The following is a 20,523-nucleotide window of genomic DNA, read 5'->3' on the forward strand; positions in this document are numbered from 1 at the left end:
CCTTTAAGGGTAAAAACAAGTCCTTATCCGAACATTAGAGAATAATGGACTGCCCACCACCAAACATCCAGATAATACTGTTCAACCTAATTTTGACTAAAATAATCAAAAATCTATTTTCCTTATTTTTTTTTTTTTTGAATGTGATTCTGGAGAAAAGAAAGGTTTGACCAGGTCAGATAATAATCACAAAGAACAAAAGGCTCCTTTACTTTTCCATCTCAATTCCCCTTTCATATTAATAACTACGTTATTTCCAATAAAGTTATTTCTAAGAAAAGCCATGTGTCTAGTTTAGCAATGCATCTAGTTTGCAAGAAGAGACACAGAAATGTGGTATCAAAGGGAAATATGAAGTTAATTACTACAAAAATACACAAGCACATACTGCTAATTTTAACTGTTTACAAACTACTGCACTTTATTTGCATGATTTGTTTTCCTTCTGAAAACTTACCCCTCTTCCCCAACACTAATTATACAATATCCTTTTATACCATTATTCCAAAATACGATTTTTAAGCACTGTGCAGTCTTTCCAGTATTTTGCTGTACCATACATGTTCCCACTTAGAACTCCTGCACACAATTCTTCCTTTTATAAAGCCCTGCTGCAGTCCTTCAGAGAAACCAAAGTGTTTTGCAGATTCAGACTAACTTGTAACATTAACACAGGAAAGAAAAAAAAGAGGGCAGCATACAAAACGTGGGTGCCCAGTCTATTTTACTCCGCTGTACCCTGTGCACAGCATGAAGTTTATGCATGTTTTCAACAGCTTTCACTTGATTAACCACTCAATGGAGAGCTCAAGGAACAGGTATGACATGACCTAATGTCTTCTGGGATAAAAAGCGGTTACCAGGCAGTTCCAAAAGCCTGTACATGAAATGCCCAGTTGGCTTCCTCATGTAATTATTAATACGTATTTAGTTGTCACCAAGCAGCTCCTAGAACATCAACAACGACAGAGCATTGCACACACTCCCCAGCTGCCCCTGTATGCATATCCTCTTTCCCCTTGTGTCTTTCCTTCATTCATCCTTGCCTCTCTTCTGCCCTTCTCCCTCCCAGCTTTATATCTTAACTTGAAGATCAAGACCTGAATTTTGACACTCAGGCAGTTCTTTGAACTTCAATGATAGTTGCTTTTCATTTTAGTCTTTTTTTTTTTTTTCAGATCTTTTCACTCCCATTTCCTCTTTATTGTCTCTACCAGTTCCCACTCATTAGCTTTCTACAAATAAGAAATTAAATTTAATTGGATGCAAGACATACACACATTCAGAAGTCCAAATGAAGTCACTCTCACAAAATCTAAAAGGCTTAAATCTTTTTGCAAATAAGAATAAGTTGAAGCAGTCTTAAAGTTAAGCATCTTGCTTAGGTACTTGGCAGAGTTACTGTCCCAAATCACACGATATCCCATCCTAATTTTCTTTCACTAATGCCTCCATTTTAGATATAATTCTTTGTAGAAGTGGTCAGGATGAATGACATCTGAGTCAGTGAGGCATTGCCATGCTGTCAACCACACCAAAATTACGACATCTCCAATTCACAGCCCACTAAATGAGGTACTGGCTACTAAGTGCAGAGGGCAGAATTCTGAAAATTTCAACAGAACGAATTGTTGAAACCATCTCTCCTAATGAATTGTGAAAAAAAATAAAAAATAAAATCTTGCCCCTCTAAGAAATGAGGAAATGGTCACAGCTCTGCCTTTGAGGTGGCAACACTGTCAGTCAAATTAGATCCATTCCTTCATCTACTGCAACTCTCAAGCTGACAGACTCAGTAGAGAGGGCACAGACAAAGATTAACAGTCTATGTTAATTGTAGCAAAGACAGTCTTAACACTGAATAATCTCTAATTCCCCTTCAGTCTTCTTCCTCCCTTTATCAAACAGCCTTTTTGCAGGCTGAATTTGGCTAACACTTGTTATCAAGCTCACCATGCACATACTCCATTCTGGGATTCCCCTCAGCCCTTAATTCCCAGATCTTTTTCACTATCTCCCAACTCTAAGCTTCAGTGAATATTGCAGCAGAAAAGCTACAGACAATGCTATAAGACAGACAGAGACGCTAACCCTGTGGGTAGTTCTCATTCTATTAAAGTCAGTCATAGCTTTTAAATAAAAGAAATTGTGAAGAGAGAATTACTCTTTCTTTAGAAGGAGATTTCCTATCAAGCCTCATGATTTAGCTAATTTTAACCTTTCCCTCAAACCCCAGAAAACACAAAAACAACCCCAAAATTCAGTTTCTTCAGTACAAGTCCAAAGGAAGTGAGCTATTGTTTTTCAGATACAACATGCCTGGGGGGATATCTGGCGTTTTATAATTCATGTGTCCCAACACTTTTGCATCTAAGCTTAGTCTGAAATTTTCTGTGGCTTACCATTCATGAAAAGGCATTTATGCTTCCAATTCACTGAAATGAGCCTCCTTATAAATAAGTACTATTAGAACTTGCTGCTACATATAGTTAATGTACATCAGTAATACTCATCAGTAATACCGCTTTAAAGAAGCTGCTGCTCATAGAAGATGCACAGAATACAGAGAAACTTTCTACAGGTGTTCTGATGTAGAAACTAGATGAAAGGAATAACAGGTAAGAAGAAAACTTCTGCATTCGGTAAAAGGCAAAATGGGTAGGCCCAGTGCAGGAAATCAGCAACACTATGAAAAACTACCCTTGATAAATAGAATATATTATTGATTATGTATCTCTTGAATGTCTTCTGGGTTAAGTTTCAGAAGTTTCACTTCGCATAGAAAATGACTTTTGCATCTTGGCACCATCATTACCAACATCCACGTGAGTGTCAGTAGTCATTTAGGCTTTAGAACTGCTTTAATAACAATATTATGTAATTGGATAAAGACTATATTGACTAAATTTGCAATTTTAACTTTAAGTTAACAAAGTTTTTGCCTGAGAATAAATACTGCAATATGCTAAACATCTAATTTTTTAATGACACTCAGAGTAACTCTACTCCTGCTGTTAACTAAGTCATTTGTGTGGCTGAGTTAAATTGTCACCATCTGGGACTGGGTTAAAATCTTTTTAACAATGAACATTTGACCTTAGATTTTTCACAGTAAAAACTGCAGACATCAATATCCAGAATACAGTTAAGGAACATAAAACAAAACCCCCCTCCCAGGTAATCTTGAGCTTATGTATGCTAGTGAAACTACCAGCACGGTGGCTTGTTTTTAAAGGATCTCTTGTAACCTGTATGAAGTGGAAAGTTTTGATCAAAACTCAACTGATCACATAAAAAACAGGACAATTCACCATATCAGGAAATAAAAGCAAGCTATGTGATCAGGGCTGAGATTTGGAAAATAGGAGAGATCAGATTTTTCAATGGATTTTTGTAATTTCTCTAAGATTCCCTTGAAATTTGTTTTGAATACTAAGGAAAATGATGATATTTTACTGGTTCTATCTAATTCGTCTTTACTTATTAAGTCTGAATCCTCATCTTGAAGTGATGATCAAGGTTGTATGCATAGAGCTTCTGTTGATGTTCTTCTGTTGCCTCCCAATTCAAATTCTATCTGACTCTTGGAGAAACACTACACCAATATCTTCAACTGGCAATGGGACATGAGTTGTATTGAAAACAAAAGTCAAGATGCACTACATTGACCTAGTTAGAACGGATACCATAGTGGCAAAGAGTCTTCCTAGGAAGACTCAGTCCAGGAAGTTTGAATGCCTATGGAAAGCCTTCTGTAGTTGTTCAAACTAATATTTGGGTATCTTCACATTGGTAGAAAGATGCAAGTAACCTTTAACATAGAAGAGAAGCTCATCCAGGGTAACTGAGCAAGGTTCTTAGCAGAAGACAAAAACTTTCATGCCTTACCACAAAACTGAGGGTAAATGACACCTTTCAGTTTAACCATTTCCTGGCAGCCTGATGTACATTACACCAGGAAAACAGCGTATACCCCCACATTGTTTAAAAAGTAGAAGTGCTGCCCTCCTCTTTCATTACACAGAGAAAGACTGGCAAAGTCATGGAACGACTTCTCATCACTCCTGCAGCCCACATAGAAGAAATAAATAGTGTCTTGCTCTCCAAAGGACAATCCTTTCTAATCTTTGTATGTGAAGCACCTCTAAACCCCTTCTTCCTTTTCTTTGCCAGTCCTGGTAACCTTTCTTTCAGGCTTGTTTAAGGAAAAGTTTCAGGCAATTTTGTCTAGAGAGCCTAGTGGCTGAAAAATACTGTGATGAGATTTTTATATCAATGAATAGCACACAAACTGTGGCAGTTTCTCAGTAAAACTTCCAACAACCATAAACATTGATTTTATGGTGTGTCAAAAAACATTCATTTCCATGAAGTCTGTCTCTTTCTCATATATTTATATATAATTATGGAAATGCATGCACACATGAAAAGACAGAAAGTGAGCAAAGGACGTCTCTGTGAAAAGTACTTTGCCTAACAGTCTGTGATCTCCCTGCAGAACTAAGGTTCCAATTAGATCAAACACAAATCATTATTGTTTCAACATGTCTATGCTTTCCTGTGAAACAGTACCATTTCAGATTTCTCACACAATAGGAATGGGTGAAAGTTGTGAAAATCAGGTGTAGGAACCCTGAAGATCTCACTTTTAATAAAACCTCTGTTAATAACTATGCTAATGAAGAAGCATACCTCACACCTTGACCAAAGATCTAGGCCTTATTAAACAAAAACGGGGCCTTTCAGAGAATTCATACTCAAATCGATTTGAGTATGAATTTGATGGTACCCCCAACAAACAAACAAACAAAAAAATCAACCTTCCACTACTCTTAGCTTTAAGTTTGCTCTAATTTAAAGCGGGATTCCTTTTCAAGAACCTGCTTTTTAAAGAACCTGCTAGAAATTGTATAAAAAAAATAGTGAATCACAAAAGCTAGTGCAGCTTCTGGGACACCTCTGTTTTTCCTGATGACTAGTACTTGAGCGTTAAAATGTTTATAATTACAAAGTTTAAGAAAATAAAACTATTAGAGTAACTTGAAAGTGACTTATGAACACTTAAAACAGTGAGGCATAATATGGGTATAACTCACAGAATGCCTGCCTGCACAACTAAACTCTACAAATAAAGATTTGCTGTGCCATCTAGATTGATGAGAAGATGAGCCCTTTCATTTCCTGGATGGAGAAGTAATCTATACTGGCAGGCCAAGAGAAGACTAAATCTGAACAACTTTCTCTTTTAGATACAAATAAGGAAGAACATAAGTAATAAGAACCAATATCGTATCATGAGAGAAAAAAAAAAAAAAAAGAAAAAAACAGAATAAATGTATTTCATACACAGATAATTAATTGCATTACACTGCAATGGTTTGACATACTTCAGTCAGCACATTTCAGTTATTTAAATGGTGCCATGCCTAAACAATTAAGAAAAGCATCTTTTCTCTTACTTATGAAGTTCTTGTGAAGTTCACTGCTAGCTACTACAGGGTCAAGCACAACACAGTCATACCTTACAGACATGCTTGATGTTTGTAGTGCTGAGGCAGTTTATTTGCCACTTTTCTGCAGATAAAGAACTGTAAAGATTATAAATGGGTTGTAAAGCAGTGTGCCTCACTTCAGATCATATACATGTATGGCTAAGTTAACCATATATGGCTAACTTTTTCCATCTCTTACTCAAGACCATGTTTTTCAATTGATTTTTATTTTTTAGTATTACTTGCTTGGGAATAAGCAAAAGAAAGTTATATAAAAATACTGCGTTTTTAATAAATATTTTTTAAAACTTCCCCTCTTTGGTCTCCACAAACATCTACATTCCATGTAATGGAAAACATGCCACACATCTTCAAACAGATACACTTATTACACATTCCTCTGATAAACTCCAATGAAACATATGTTTCATTGTGGTTTTGGTTTGGCAACTGCAAATGCAATTACATCTTGCAAAGTGAGATATAACCTTGCTAACAGTTAACACTTCCTCTTGTCTGTTAATTCCACAAGCACAGGTTTGAGCAAGGAATATTTTGTGATATGCTGACACTGTCGAATATTTCAGCAAACTGTTCTACTAATCAGCCTGAAGGTCAAATGCATGCAAGACATTCTGTCATATGCATCAACAATGATGTCTTGAAAGCTACCGGGACTGGATTGAGAAATAATCTCTTCCCACATCTTTCTCCAGGTCTTTAGCTCAGTTAGCCCGGAGGAAACGGCAGCTAAATCTGCATTTTTTTTTTCCTGCTCATTTCATATTCTGACTGATATCTCAAGGTGTCATTTCTTCCTTCAACCAAAGCTTCAGAAAAGCTGCTGCAGTTGTAAAACAGAAAATTTAAATTGTAAAAGCTGCCCTCAGAAATGCCAAGTGTCCTCAAAGCATCCTCATGCAGTTAAATAAACAGGTGCATACAAAATAAAGTTATCATTGCCATAGTGAAAGAAATTTCTCCATTGTAAGAATGAGAACAGCCTTTTCAAGTATCTATTTAAAGCACTTCCACTCCTGAATTTTCAAGTAACTGAGATCATATTCAGAGCATGCTTTCTCCTATCTTTTGACCCACCCAAGTTCTTCCAACTCAAGACAAAAAAAAAAAAAAAAAAAAAAAAAAAAAAGTGTGGAGCTCTTCTCAGCAACAGAAGGGAAGATGACTTCTGGAGGTTCCCTTCTTTCTGCTTCGTGGAATTCATACACTGAGCAATCTTGAAGGAGTGGCAAGTGATTCACTAAAAACTGCAGTCCCCTATTGTCAGCGCTCAAATTTAAGTTTATTATCCTGACTCCAGTTTTTTTGTTTTTCCTAGGAATAGTCTGAAAGGATAGCAACATAGTGACTCTTGCTAGTCCTAGAGACAGACTTCCACTCTTCCAGGTGAAGAGAGAAACAAAGAAAACTGGACTGCCAGAATATGGTCCAGTTTGATGTCCTCAAAAGTCACCAATCTAGAGGTGCTTCTGAGAGATGCAGAAATATCTCAGAAGCAGGGCAAATATACGAGGATGTGTAGGCACTCTGAAATAGGTATGAAATACTTTAATAAAACCTGCTCCTGATCACAATCCTCTATGAACTCAGAGGGCTGTATAGTTTAGGTCAGTGAAATCAAGATGAATGAATATAAACAAGGAGAGGCTGTGCTGCAATGAGTATCCATTGCCATCCTAGCCTTTTGACACTTAACACTGCACAGGACCCAAAGGTCTAGCCAACGTTCTTCTCCCCTGTTACAGGCGACTATGAAACAAGGGCATTGGCTATTAATTCCTAAGAGATGCTGCAGGTCTTTTCAAGAAAGACCTCAATAAAGACTATGACTCTTTGCTACGAGGCATTTTCCCTTTTTTTCCTCCAATTAACATAAATCACAGATAATCATTTCAAGTTTACCTCGCAGCTATCCTCCAGTTTGGGAAATCATATTCTGTCAGTGTGGATAAGTTCCAAGACAATGCAAGTGAGAGACAGCTCATTTTCTGAAAGCTGAATATTTTGAGGGCTAGAACTGCAGAATTCTTCATGTTACTTAGAACGTAAATTTCTTTTAATAAAAGATAATAAAGAGTGTGTCCTTATCCACCTTATTAAAATACTTGAAAAAGTACTTAAATATGATGTTTGTATTTAACGCATCAGATGAACACAGCTTTGGAGATTATTTTGAAACACTGACAACAGATACTTTATGAAATGTCTTTAGACATTTTCTTCTTAAGGAAGCAGGAAATTTATAGGCCTCCTGTTCATGGTAATAAGGCTGCCTGCACCAGTCTGCGGGCAGGAGATTAGGTACCTACTGTCAACACGAAGTCCATCCACAGGTCTCTAATGATAAACAGTACTTATATTTCATTGGCAAGTTTTTTCACCAGAAGTGGCCACAGAATAAGGTTTTTATGCCCATGCAGTGCAAAACAGTAAAATGAAATTAAAAAACACAGTTTTCATTACAGTTTTCAAAGCAAATGCATCTGCTGTTGTTTTTGTTTTTTTTAAACACTAATGTCAACTTGTAGTCAAATTTGCCTCTAGCCAAATTTGAAGTAGTTAACAGTAGATTTTTATAATGTATCATCTTTTCATTCCTTATGATATGGTATCCATTAAATATTTTGGAATGCCAAATACGAATCGAATGAAATTAATTTTCTATGAAGAACTGTGATGATTTAGATTAGCATACACATGTACCTCCTCTCAAATGCTGTACCATTAATTGCACAGTGTGGCACAGGTTGTCCAAGTGCAGAGCAGTCACAACATAGTCACAACTACGGGTACGCTGACAGCTTGTCAGGCTGGAAAGATTTTTTTGCAGACGTGCCCAGGACTGTCAAAAATGAAAATGCTACTGGAAACCATTGTGTTTTTTTATTGAAAAGTTGTCTATAGCTGATTCCTACTTGGTCGCAATCATTACAGAAGAGATTACTCATTCTGAGGAGCATGTTTTCAAGTATAGGTACTCCTCAGGCTTCCTGAAATATGGGAAGAAAATTTCACAATTGTGTGTTTGCGTCCAAAATAAATCTTGTAATGCCAAGTAAATTGTGCTTCAATTTTGCCATCTAGCAAAACAGGAAAAATAAAGAAGCTACTTTATGAATGAGTCATTGTCCAGTCGTACTAGATTTTCATCTTCCATGCATCCAGCAGGGGGAAACTGTTCTGTAACTCAATGAGGTCCTACTACTACAATGCAGCTTTAATGATCTTTTCCTAGCTATTACAGAAATACTTACTTTCGCCTTTCTGCCTCAAATTTACTCAGCAGTTTTCGGAGACCACCATTCTTAAATCCCTGGAAATGTGCTGCTGGGGCTCCCACGGTGATTACATCATACAAAGCATCTGAAACAGGAAGAGACAAGCACAGAGATTTGTATGCCCAAAACATAGCAATACTATAGCAATGCTACTCTACAAGACATTAGGAGAACAAGTCTGCATTATTTCCAAGGAATAATTGAGAACCTGTCTCAAGAAGGCCCAGCAGCTAGTTAATATTTTTACACTTGCACACCTCAGAAAGTTTACCTGATTTATTACTACATCTATTATGTGCCACAATGTAGAAAAATACTCTAGCTCTGAGGTTTACAAAGCTGTGAAGTAAATTGGTCCTTTGTGTATTTCACTTTATTACTTCTTTCATTATTTAACTTGAAGTCATACTGAAACGCACAGATTCATGCATTTTGGAGTTAAGAAACCGTCATGATGAAGTAGTCTGACTACCCGAATTACACAAGTTACAGAATTGCAGCTAATGATTACTGCATCAAGCTAATGTCTTCTGGTTGAGTGAGGGCATTTTTTTTTTCTTAGGTTGGCTTAAAGACTTTAGGTGACAATGAATTCTTTGCATTCCCAGAGAAGTTGCTCCTGACTAGTAAAAAATTCCACTTCATATTTAGATTGAATTTGTTTAGTTTCTGCTTTCAGGTATGACTACCTCCTTAATGCTAAGTTGAAGAGCCCTTTTCTATCACATATATTTACTTTGTATATATGATTATAAACACAGAACAATTCTGTTATTTTCAGCTGAAAGGTTACCAAAATGGGAAATAAACTATGCTATTGAAGTTCTTGCTGACATGACAAACTGTTGTTACTCTGTGCATAATGACATGCATGATGGATATTTTCTATGGATGTCTGCTTATGGAACTGGAGATTGAACGTCTTTTTAAAAACAGCCTCTCATTTTGTGCTTGTGATTGTCAGTACAGAAACAGAGAGTTACATCCAAAATCACAATCGCTTTGTCAAAAGTTTACGTTAGCATGTGCAGAATTTCCATCTGCATTAAGCAGTACCTATGTTGTACTCACTCGAAGTATAAAAATACAGGTCAGACTGAGGCATTTTTAAGACGTTCTTCTAAAGGAAACAGGATTTTTTTAATTGAGAGAGAGAGTTGTTTTATTCATCAAGGAAGCTTTCCATGTAAATTAAAATCTCATCCTCTCCTAAAATAGAACTTTTATTGCATTCTGATGATAAATATCCCTAGAAGCAAGAACACTGTACAAATGATTCACAGCTAATGAACCACATTTTACTTCCAGAGCTGAATCTCAAAGCATATTTGCTCAAATTGATTTGAACTCTAATGAAATGGTGGCTCTTCAATTCCCACTTGAGGAGAAGCAACATAATTTCATTAGCCTCATGTGAGCCTCAAGATTCGTAAACAGCCCATTCTTTCAGGTCTTCAGTAAGTTTTATCCATAACGCATAACCTTTGGCTACTAGACCTCCAGTGCTGACAATAGTTCTACTGCTTAAAGCAACATCAGTTTGGAACTAAAATAAGAGCGAAACTCATCAGGTTAACTGGACAGTGGCATTCAGATATGTTTCCGGATAACTCATAAAGCTATAGAAAAACGTATACAAGACTAAATCCTGCTGCTTTTGCTGACTTTGTCTTAAAAATAGTGGTGCTGTTTACAGCTACCCAGGGCATTTGCCCAGAAGGCAGCTTTCATTCAGCCTGGGGCCTTCCCTGCACGAAGAGCAACTGTTTCAGATCCAAACACACGCAGACCAGCTGAGCACCTCTTGCATGGAAGAGAACAAGAAGAGTGAGGGCAGCAAAGAAGGAAACAAGTGTGACCCTGGTGATGGGCACAGGGCTGTCTCTCTCTCACCTTCCAGAGCATGCTACACTGGAAAGTGCTGCAAGGCTTGGGAGGAATTCCTTGTGATGATGTGCTCTGCTTATACATCAGTGCAGCTCCTCATGAAGGACAAACAGTGTCAGCATGAGTGAGCTGGTACAGAAATGTTCCAGTAACTCATAACCATTATCCAAGTCAAGAACAGACTATTGCTGACAACACTCAGCAGTGGAGACAAAGCTTAAAATGCAGCTGAGAGTAGTAGGAGCTGTGCCATATTGTCAGTGTGTTCCACAAAAATTAATAATTCATACAAAAGAAAGGGGGAAAAGAAGTGGAGGAGGGAGCCCTCCCTCAAATAAGTAGTTCATAATTTGAAGGGGAAAAAGAGCATCGGAATACAAGAAAACTAGCTTTAAATAAAACATTTCACTCTAATTATTCTGACTCAAAAGATTTATTCACCTCCTACTTACAGAAGTGAAACACCAACACTGGTTATACAGTTGCCAAAAACCAGTCCCTTCACCATTCAGCACTTCCTGCTCAGCACTCCTTCCTCAATAAACCAGGTGCAACATGGTGACAACCACAGCAACACAGTTCCATAATCCTGAGCTTTATCCAGTCCATATAAAGAGTAGAACGATTTTTATGCCAAGCACAGCTCAATCTAGAACTTGAATCAACCTCCTCACCTTCACATGAGGCCATCTTTGTCTTGCACTGGACATAGAAGCAAAATGAAAATCTCTTCATTTTAAACAAGTCTGCTTATTGTATAAACAAGGTCAAAAGCAAAGCTATAGCAACATATAAATTTAACTTCCATAGTATGATTCACAGAGCAAAACGCAACATTTATCAAATGGATAGGGATGAAGTTATTCCATAAAGAAACAGTATTTTTCTCAAAGCAGTTCCTACCAGAAGGTTAGACGCACAAGCATTTTCTATTTCACATCAATACCATACAGTAACCTGCATCTAAGTTCAGTAAAAACAAGCCTGTTACTGGACACGTTGAACAAAGTACATATCCGTATGTACACATACGATAGACATGATTAAGACCTATCTTGCATCCACAAACTGAAGGTATCTGACAGCATAAGGGTCAATGACAACATTGTTGCTCATCAGCTCATTTAATCACAACCCCTATGAATATTTGTAGGCTTTTCTATTTTTCCCATCAGTCTCCCTGTTATGCTCTGGCTGCCCTTTGATATATGACAAGCAAAGCACATGTTGAGAAAGAGCAACTTGACATCGAAGTGCTCAGAATGACAGAATGACCAGCAATTGCTACAATATCAGCATATAAGTATACATCTAATAGAAGATGTAGCCTTTTGGTGCTCATAAAATGAAACTTATTTCAATAAATTAAACAGATGGGACTTTGAGTAATAGATACCGAAATGATTTATCCAACTGAAGACAAGTATATTCATCTTCATAAACTTTTTTGTTATAATTACTGAATGACAGAAGACATTACAGAAAATGATCCCCTCTTTCCAGAAGATGTAAATTCTCTACTTTCAGCACAATCCATGAGATATTTGCATTTTGAGACTAAGCAAATGCTTACGTGACACAGGGCAGCACTGAAAAAGCCACTTTAGACACAAGCAGCACTGGGTTCATTTAGGCTTCCTAGGAAATAGGATATATTAAGTTCAGAAGTCACATTGTCCTTCGTGGAACCGTGCTACTTACATCACCTAGGCTGGTGAGTTCATCCAGGCAAACTCTGGGAGAAAATTTAATGTGCTCTACCATTATCTCTGGTGGCACAGTGAAAAAAACCACCTTAGAAACAAGACAGATAAGATTGGCTTTTACACCACTATTGGCACTATGGATCACAATGAAAAATTCAGTCAATGCCCTAGAAGCACATGAATCTTACTGAACATTGTGCAGTATGTCAGTATGAAACATGACAGTATTAGTTCTGCACTGTTACATGACAACATTTTGAACTATGCATAGGGTTACAAATGTATTTTAATGCACATATATTCTGAATTTGCTTATTTGTTTGAAGTACCATCAAAACAAAAAGAGCACAAACTCCTTGGAACTTATTAGTAAAGAATTCAAAAGAAATTTAGCTAACCACTCCTTAGTTTTCCGAGATCTGCAGTCAGTATCCAAAGTTTGCAGCTTCAGAAGACAAGACAGAAATTCCTTGCATAGCTGAAACATGGGACCTGATTTCTTGGTTTTCTTAACTTCTCATCCATTTGAACAGCAGCACGTGTGGGTGCAGGTTTCAGAATTTGTAGAGAAAAGTGAAGGAAGGGTTAAGCTGGTCATTTCTTTGTTTACATGATTTACTTGTAATTTTGTTTTCCAAGTTGTAAAGTTGTTTTCTAAGGACAGTACATCCTCAGTTGCTCTAGAATATTTCCAAAGCAATTTCCAAAACAGTAAGTTTGGGGTGTAGAAGCAGGTGCACAAACCTGAGAGAATGAAATCAAACCATGAAGGAAAATGGGCAGGCTCCAGATTAGGGCACAAAACAAAGACAGGAAATGTCCACTTGCAGAGCTTGTAGGGCCCATTAAAAAAAAATCAAGTGAGAAATTTATACTCCTGTAAATGTTTCACTGTTTAAGTTATTAAATACTGAATTTAGAAACGTAATTTTATTAAAAAGAAAAAAGCAATCATCTAGTCATGTAAGGAACTTTCTATATCAAGCCATACTTTAGAAATCTTAGACAATCTAATATCATACAAAATTCAGTGGTTAGCAATTAAAAAAAAAAAAAATGAAACAAATCTCCTTTGTTTTGTTTTTAAGTTGAAGTATTTCCTGTGAAATTATTTCAGTCTCAGCATTATTCCAAACTCATCTGAAGTCTAAATATCACATGCATTTACCAAAAAAATCAACTTACTACTACTACTTTCTGTGCTTTTTTTTTTTCCCTGTAGCATCTTTATGTCCCATCCATGAAATTTAATAACACTGCTGCCAGTATCCTTCAAGTAAGTGAAAAGTTAAAAAAGACCAAGATTCAACTCTCCAAACAGCATAATTTTCAGACCTACTGTTGTTGTAATGTTTCATTTGAAAACTTTATGTCCATCTGATGATGATTCTTGAAACCAGATATGTAAGTTAAGATACTTGCATCTTAAAAAGGGCTAAAATGGGAACTGCCTCTTTCAGCTGTAAGTTTAATTGTATTTCAAAGTATGCTTTTTCATACTCAGAGGATTTCTCTGCAGAATATGCTTTACCTTTCAATCGAGGACTATGCACGTGCATTCTTTGCAAATGGAGATTTATTGGAATGAATTCCAATGTTTTTTCTCCTTTGCTGCAGCTTGATTTGAAGGAAGAACCTGAAAAACAAAAGTTTAAAGAATCATTATCTTAAGCACCCAGCAGATGTTTTGTCTCTTTTTTTTTTTTAATGTGAGGACAATACTTGTACGTTAGCAGCCTTCCTTAATTTACTTTTAATGTGTAATTGTATATTAGGAGAAGAATGGTTCACTAACTGAGTCTCAGCATGTATCCATACTGCATGCAACAAAACAGCTTTTAATTCACAGAACAATCTAATTTTTTATTCTAGGTGATAGACGTTTTTTCCCTGCTGTCTGAAGTAGGTCTGCAGCCTGCTGGAAACGTTGCCACAGTTAATGGGTATTATGTTTATTCTGTTCAATAAACACAGGGGTGCAGAGCTATGATGGCACTATATTTTCACTGAATAACCTTTGTTTCTTAAAACAGAAATATGTTGACTGGGCTACACACGTTTCCTAGAAAGTTCAAAGTAAACTGGTTTAAGGAAAGCTGTAAATTATTTTTTTTTCCTACAGAAATCCAGCACCACAAGAAGCACAAAGCTCAAAAAAAAAATCTGGCTATATACTTCAAAAGTATGAGTTTATGAGTAACTCTATTGTATAGGAATATAATCATAGGCATAAAGGAATATAACTAAAATCTGACTAATAAAATCATTTTTGGGGAGATATTTGATAGGGCATATATATATGTATGTATATATATTTATATAAAGCAAAAGGGTGTAGATTAAGAAAGAAAGATGATCCTACCTTCTCACTTAGGTAGCATAACTAACTTAGACCATTTTGTTCGTATCCTGTCATTTAGCCATCTGCTAAGTGTTTGGACTAAAATTTCTCTGATTTAGATAGGATTTTCTCCTCTACTCCTACAGTCTCGCTCAAAAGTTTTTTCTTCTTCTTGTGTTATGGGGGGGGAAGTTTTTTTTTTTTTTTTTAATTCTTTTTTGATTTGCTCAGTCAAGATTTGCAAGAGGTTCTCTATTGAAAGTGCCATAAAATTCCAAGACAACTACTTCAGCCTCCCAATGCAAACCATATTGCTGGATAGCACCAATGACCCCCCAGACCAAAGCTACAGAGGTACTACCAAACTTGTACAAAGCCAAGTCAGGTACTTCACCTAAATAGCTGTAGGCCTGTGGAGGCTGCTGTCTAAGGTTAGCAACTTCAAGTAATAATAATTTGAATGGAGAATTAAAGCAAAGGTAATGAGAAAAGCAATTGTTGAGGAATCAATTATATTTACATTTGATAGGAAAACTCAGGTACAGGTTGAAAACAGGAGAAATTCAAGAGGACAAATAGGAATGAGAAAACACGCATCAGGAAAGCACATAATTATGAGCTGTGAACACCAAATTATGAGCAGTGAAAGGAACTTGAACTGTGTCACAAACAAAATGGGAGTAACACAGGTGAGGAGACTGAAATTATGAGGGAAGAAAACAGAATGGGGGCAGACAATTTATGAGAATTCAGCTGAGCCCAGGGTCAAAGTCTGAGGGATGATAACGATCTGTGACAAGGAAACACTGATGGACTAAGAAGAGAGTGAGGTAAGAGAAAATTAAAAGGGACAGGCAAAAAAAAAAAAAAGAGTAGGAGGGAGAAGAAAAGAGCCTGCATGTCATGGAGTACACTTCTGTCCCGAGCTGAAGTAGAACACACAAAGCACTGCTAAGTCTTGTTACTCCTCTTTTCAGGGAAGACCTGTGAAGCAAGAATCCCTTCCGCTCCAATGTCAGTAACACATGAGAAAAATCCACTGCTATTAGTTACTCTTTTTATCCAGGTATGAGAAATCCATGCAGTGGAATTAAAGATTTCCATCCACATCTGCCAGTATCATCTATGTGATAAAACTCATTTTCAGGGTTGTGGGATGTTTTGTTTGGATGGTTGTTTTTTTCTAAATAACTGTGGTCATTTCACTATGCTGGGCAGCTGAACTCCACCACAACCATTCTCACTCCCACACCTCAAAGGAAAAGGGAAGAAAATGCAATGGAAATGGCTCAAGGGCTAAGATAAGAACAGGGAGATCACTCATCAGTTACTGTAATGGGCAAAACAGACTCAGCATAAAGAGATCAATATAATGTATTGCCTATCACTAGCAGGCTAGCACAGTGAGAAACTAAAAGCTAATTAAAAAACACCTTCTTTCCCTCCTGCACCCTCTTCTCCCTCCTTCCCCTGAACAGAACAGGGGAATGGGGAATGGGGGCTGCGGTCAGTCTCTAACACTTCATCTCCGTCACTCCCTCACAGTCCCTCTCTGCCCCTGCTCCATGTGGGGTCCCTCCCACGGGATGCCGTCCTTCTCGGACTGAGCCTGCGGGGGCTGCCTACAGGCAGCAGCTCTTCAAGAACTGCTCCCACACGGCTCCATCCCACAGGGCCCATCCATCCCCCAGGAGCAAACTGCTCCAGCACGGGTCCCCCACGGGTGGGCGGCAGCTCCCCCCAGACCCCCTGCTCCTGCGTGGGCTCCTCTCCACGGGCTGCAGCTCCGGCCCAGGGCCTGCTCCTGCGGGAGCTCTCCATGGGCTGCAGCCTCCTCCAGGCCACATCCACCTGCTATACTGGGGGCTCCTCCATGGGCTGCAGTGTGGAGATCTGCCCCATGTGGGACCCATGGGCTGCAGGGGGACAGCCTGCTCCACCAGGGGCCTCTCCCTGCACAGGCCGCAGGGGAACTGCTGCTGCCTACACCTGGAGCACCTCCTGCCCTCCTGCTGCACTCACCTGGGGGCTGCAGGGCTGGTTCTCCGCTCTCCCAGCTGCTGTTGCACAGCAGTTGTTTCCCTTTCTTCAACCCGCTCTCCCAGAGGCCCAACCAGCATCATTCCCTGGCTCAGCTCTGGACAGCAGCAGATCCCTTTTGGGGCCATCTGGAGCTGGCTCTGATCTGACATGGGAAAGCTCCGCTCACAGAGGTCACCCCTGCTATCAAACTCTTGACACATAAACCCAATACAATAATGTTTTAAGCTGTATTTTAGGCTAAGAAGACCACAATTTCTCTATTAAAATAATTATTATAATTGTTGCAAGATCAAACTCTTCGAAGTTAGAAAATACGAGCTCATAGATGTAATCTTCCTCTGACATTCACCTTAACAGGAAACTCTGAAGTAGATTTGAATTCCGTATCACTTATTAGCTTTTTCCAGTTCATCGAGCACTTAGGGTCTTCGGTGCTTACTTCAGAAGCAGCTATTCAATATTTTGTTACCAACTTTTACTCTAGTATCTAGGTACATGTATACTGCTCAAGCCTTCCACAAAGACAGAATTATTAGTTTCTGCAGTTTCTACTGCATAAGCACTACAGTTTCTAAGGGCTTTACAAATATTTAGGGGATAAGTTTAACTGGATACATTAAATTGTTATAATTTCATCTATTCTAATCACAGAGACTAACTTAAGGTTGAGGCATTTAAGAAGCAGTACGTTAATATGAGACGTGGAGGATCTGATTCTGCCAAATTTGAAATATCATACATGTTACATTTCCGAAGCACGGCTCCCACTGACATGAATTATATACATCAGCAGTGAATACTCCTACAAAACAGACTGTGTGTATTGCCAGACTTCCAGAAAATAAGAACAAACTAATGACTTCTGAAAAGTCTGACTTGCCTAGCGTCACATCAGAACTCTGTGACGGAGGCAGGCATAATATCCAATTCCCCAGAGCAATATTCAGTTGCCCTAACCTCGATCATATCTTTTTCTCTCATTCTACAGCTGGACAAACAACAGAATTCTCATTTTGATCACTGAGAAAAAGAACACCAGGAAAAAAAAAAATCATTTCAGGTCAAAATAAAAACAAGCAAATAACATTCTCAAAGCTCAACTCCCTTTTTTGTCTACTCTACAAAGTTGGACTTGGTGCAGATATGTTCGCTTTATGGTAATTCTCACTTGCTGTAAAATCCAACAAAGAATGAGAAATATTCATAGGGAATATCTTGCCTCCAGTTTTCAAGCAAGGCATATCAAGTGGTTGTGCTCAGGGCGTAAATGCTTGGTGGAAGTTAATCAGCATTATACAGGACCATAATCCAGAACAAACCAATTTTCAAGTATATAATTTGTAGAAATAAACTAAAATTCAAGTTTTCTAAGATGGATTTGAACCAGAATTAAATTTTTGATTGAATACATTGTAGAGAGGTAAATGAATATACAGTTAATCGAGAAGCAGACAACTCAGAGCCAACAATAAGTGTATATAAAAACATTTTTAAAATTGGGATCAAGCTGCAAACTAAAAAGTTAAGCTGAAAATATTCAGTCACATATCCATTATTTTCAAGATTTGCTGAACATTATTCTCCTTCATGCCACATTACTATTTTTTTTTTCTATTACAGTACTTCAGACTGAAGAAAATTGTATGATATTATATTATGTTAAAAGAGCAGTAAAGGTTATCTCATGAGCTCAAGGGAAACCTGTACCAAAAGGTATATCTTCTCTACAGTGAGACGACTAAAGGTTGGACTTAAAAGGTTGGACTAGATAATCTTAGAGGTTTTTTCAAACCTAAATAATTCTATGATTCTGAGATCCAAGATCAAGATAGATGCAAAAATGACTTAATGCTCCCTCTTTCTGGCTGCAACTCTTGTAATCTAATCCCAGGCACATCTTCAACAACAGATTAACTATGTCTCTTACTTAGCTACACCTCCTTTATTCCTACTCCTCAAACACAGAAACATCTGTGACCCCAATTTCCAGGTCCCTAAAAGACTATGACACACTGGAATATCAGATCACTCCTCAAGTCAAGTTTCACTTAATCTGGTCACCTGTCAGGGTTAACACTTTGCCTGCATTATCCTTATTTTTCACCCTTGTACCAGGGGGGAGAAGATATCAAGTTTTCACACAAAATGAAAATTAGGGTTTTGCAAATATATGCATGTATTTCACCAGCACCATAATGCTGGGGTAAAACAGTGTTGTTCAAGAAATGAGATTTAGGTGTGTACCTGAGCATTGACCTCCAAATTAACTCCTCCTCATTTATGTTAAGTCTTTAAGTACAACTATTACTCTTGATAATCTTGGGTTCCATGGTCCACTGCAGTTATCTCAAATCATGGTTAATTTAATATCATTCAATATCACCAGCCATTTTCAAAATCACTTATCACAACACAGTCCCTTGCAGGATTTAAATTTAATAGATTACATTGTCTTTTTTTTTTTTTAAAAATCTCAAAAAGTCATTTCAATATTTTGCTGAAAGTGTTAATTATTACATTGACTCCTTCACCATCTGTATTTATTTCCTTGCATATGATATTTTATGGAGTGTTTTCAAAATGTAATCAACAAAGCATTTAAAAAAATGTGTATTAGTTACAACACGGAAACATAAGGAGTGTCATACTGGATCAGGCAGTAGTCTGCCAAAATCAGAATTGGAATATTCTGATGATGGTAAACAATCATAAATACAAGAAATTACAGTTGTGCAACCAAAATGCAAATGATTACACAACAGATGAGCTTCCCCCCAGTGATCAACTGCTGCCAAAACGTTTGGTTTCAGTTAGCGGCTGTTTTTTTTTTTTTTTGTTCATACACTAAAACAGGATTTCTCTTTTCCTGTGACCAAGAAAGAAATCCCAGAGCAACCTGGAATGACAAATGCCATGGTCAATCTTCTATTAGAAGATAATGTATAAAGGACAGAAGTACAGTTTTAGTGATTATTTTGGAAAAGAAATATTTGTGTCTTGCCTACTAAAAGCAGCAGATCCATTATTAGAAAAGTGTTCAATTCTGTATAAGAAGAAATTGCTATGCATTTTAGTTGTATGTTGGACTAAAATCTGGTTGCTTGATTTCTCAGTAAATAAAAAGGGCTTGTTTGTTTTTACAGGACTGTAAAAAGCTAGAAATAGTTAAAGTACCGCAAATTGTCCCTATTATTTGATAGTTCAAAAGATGTTATCTCTTGCAAGATTGTTATATTTGCAACACAATGCACAAAGCCCTGTTTACCTCTGGCAAGCCTGTGCCTCCATGCACAAAGCTGTGGGAGTAAGGCCCTACTGGGAGCAGCTAGTGGTGAGAATATAGAGTGAAAGAGCATATCCAAGCAATAATGGCAGCAAAGTCACAGAGAACACATATTGAGATGATGACTGTGAGGACTGGCATTAGAAAACTGACACCAGCAAGAAAGCAGCAACAACAAGGCCTCTGTAGTCATTCAGAACAAAAGTGTTTATTTCCTTCCAGAAAAATCTCAAAAACTACAGGGGGTAGGGGTGAAAGGCATGCTATGAACAGAAAGAAAAAATTGTTTTCTCAAAATAGTGTTATTTTTTATTCAGGAAATAATTCCAGTAGTCTCGCAAAACAGAAAAGAATTACCATATTTTTGAATGATTTGTGAACAACCAAAAGAAAAGTAATTCAAAACCAAGAAATAGTTAGTTCTGCAGACCTTTCTTGTTCTCTTTTACAAGTAAGAATTTCTACAGGAGAA

General features: G+C 37.5%; 1 protein-coding gene across 13 annotated transcripts in view; it reads right to left on the reverse strand.

The window, feature by feature from the left end:
- The window catches only part of INPP4B (inositol polyphosphate-4-phosphatase type II B), a 303,375-nt gene that overhangs the window by 73,013 nt on the left and 209,839 nt on the right, over positions 1–20,523 (reverse strand). For all 13 annotated transcript variants that reach the window (XM_084516577.1, XM_084516572.1, XM_084516571.1 and 10 more), the window contains 2 exons: positions 13,916–14,020; positions 8,768–8,876 (listed from right to left, as the gene is read on the reverse strand). In XM_084516577.1, the coding sequence (XP_084372703.1) occupies positions 8,768–8,876; positions 13,916–14,020 (214 nt within the window). The remainder of the gene's footprint in view (positions 1–8,767; positions 8,877–13,915; positions 14,021–20,523) is intronic.

This window comes from Aythya ferina (assembly GCF_964211825.1).
Source record: "Aythya ferina genome assembly, chromosome: 4".
In the NCBI taxonomy this organism is placed as follows: domain Eukaryota; kingdom Metazoa; phylum Chordata; class Aves; order Anseriformes; family Anatidae; genus Aythya; species Aythya ferina.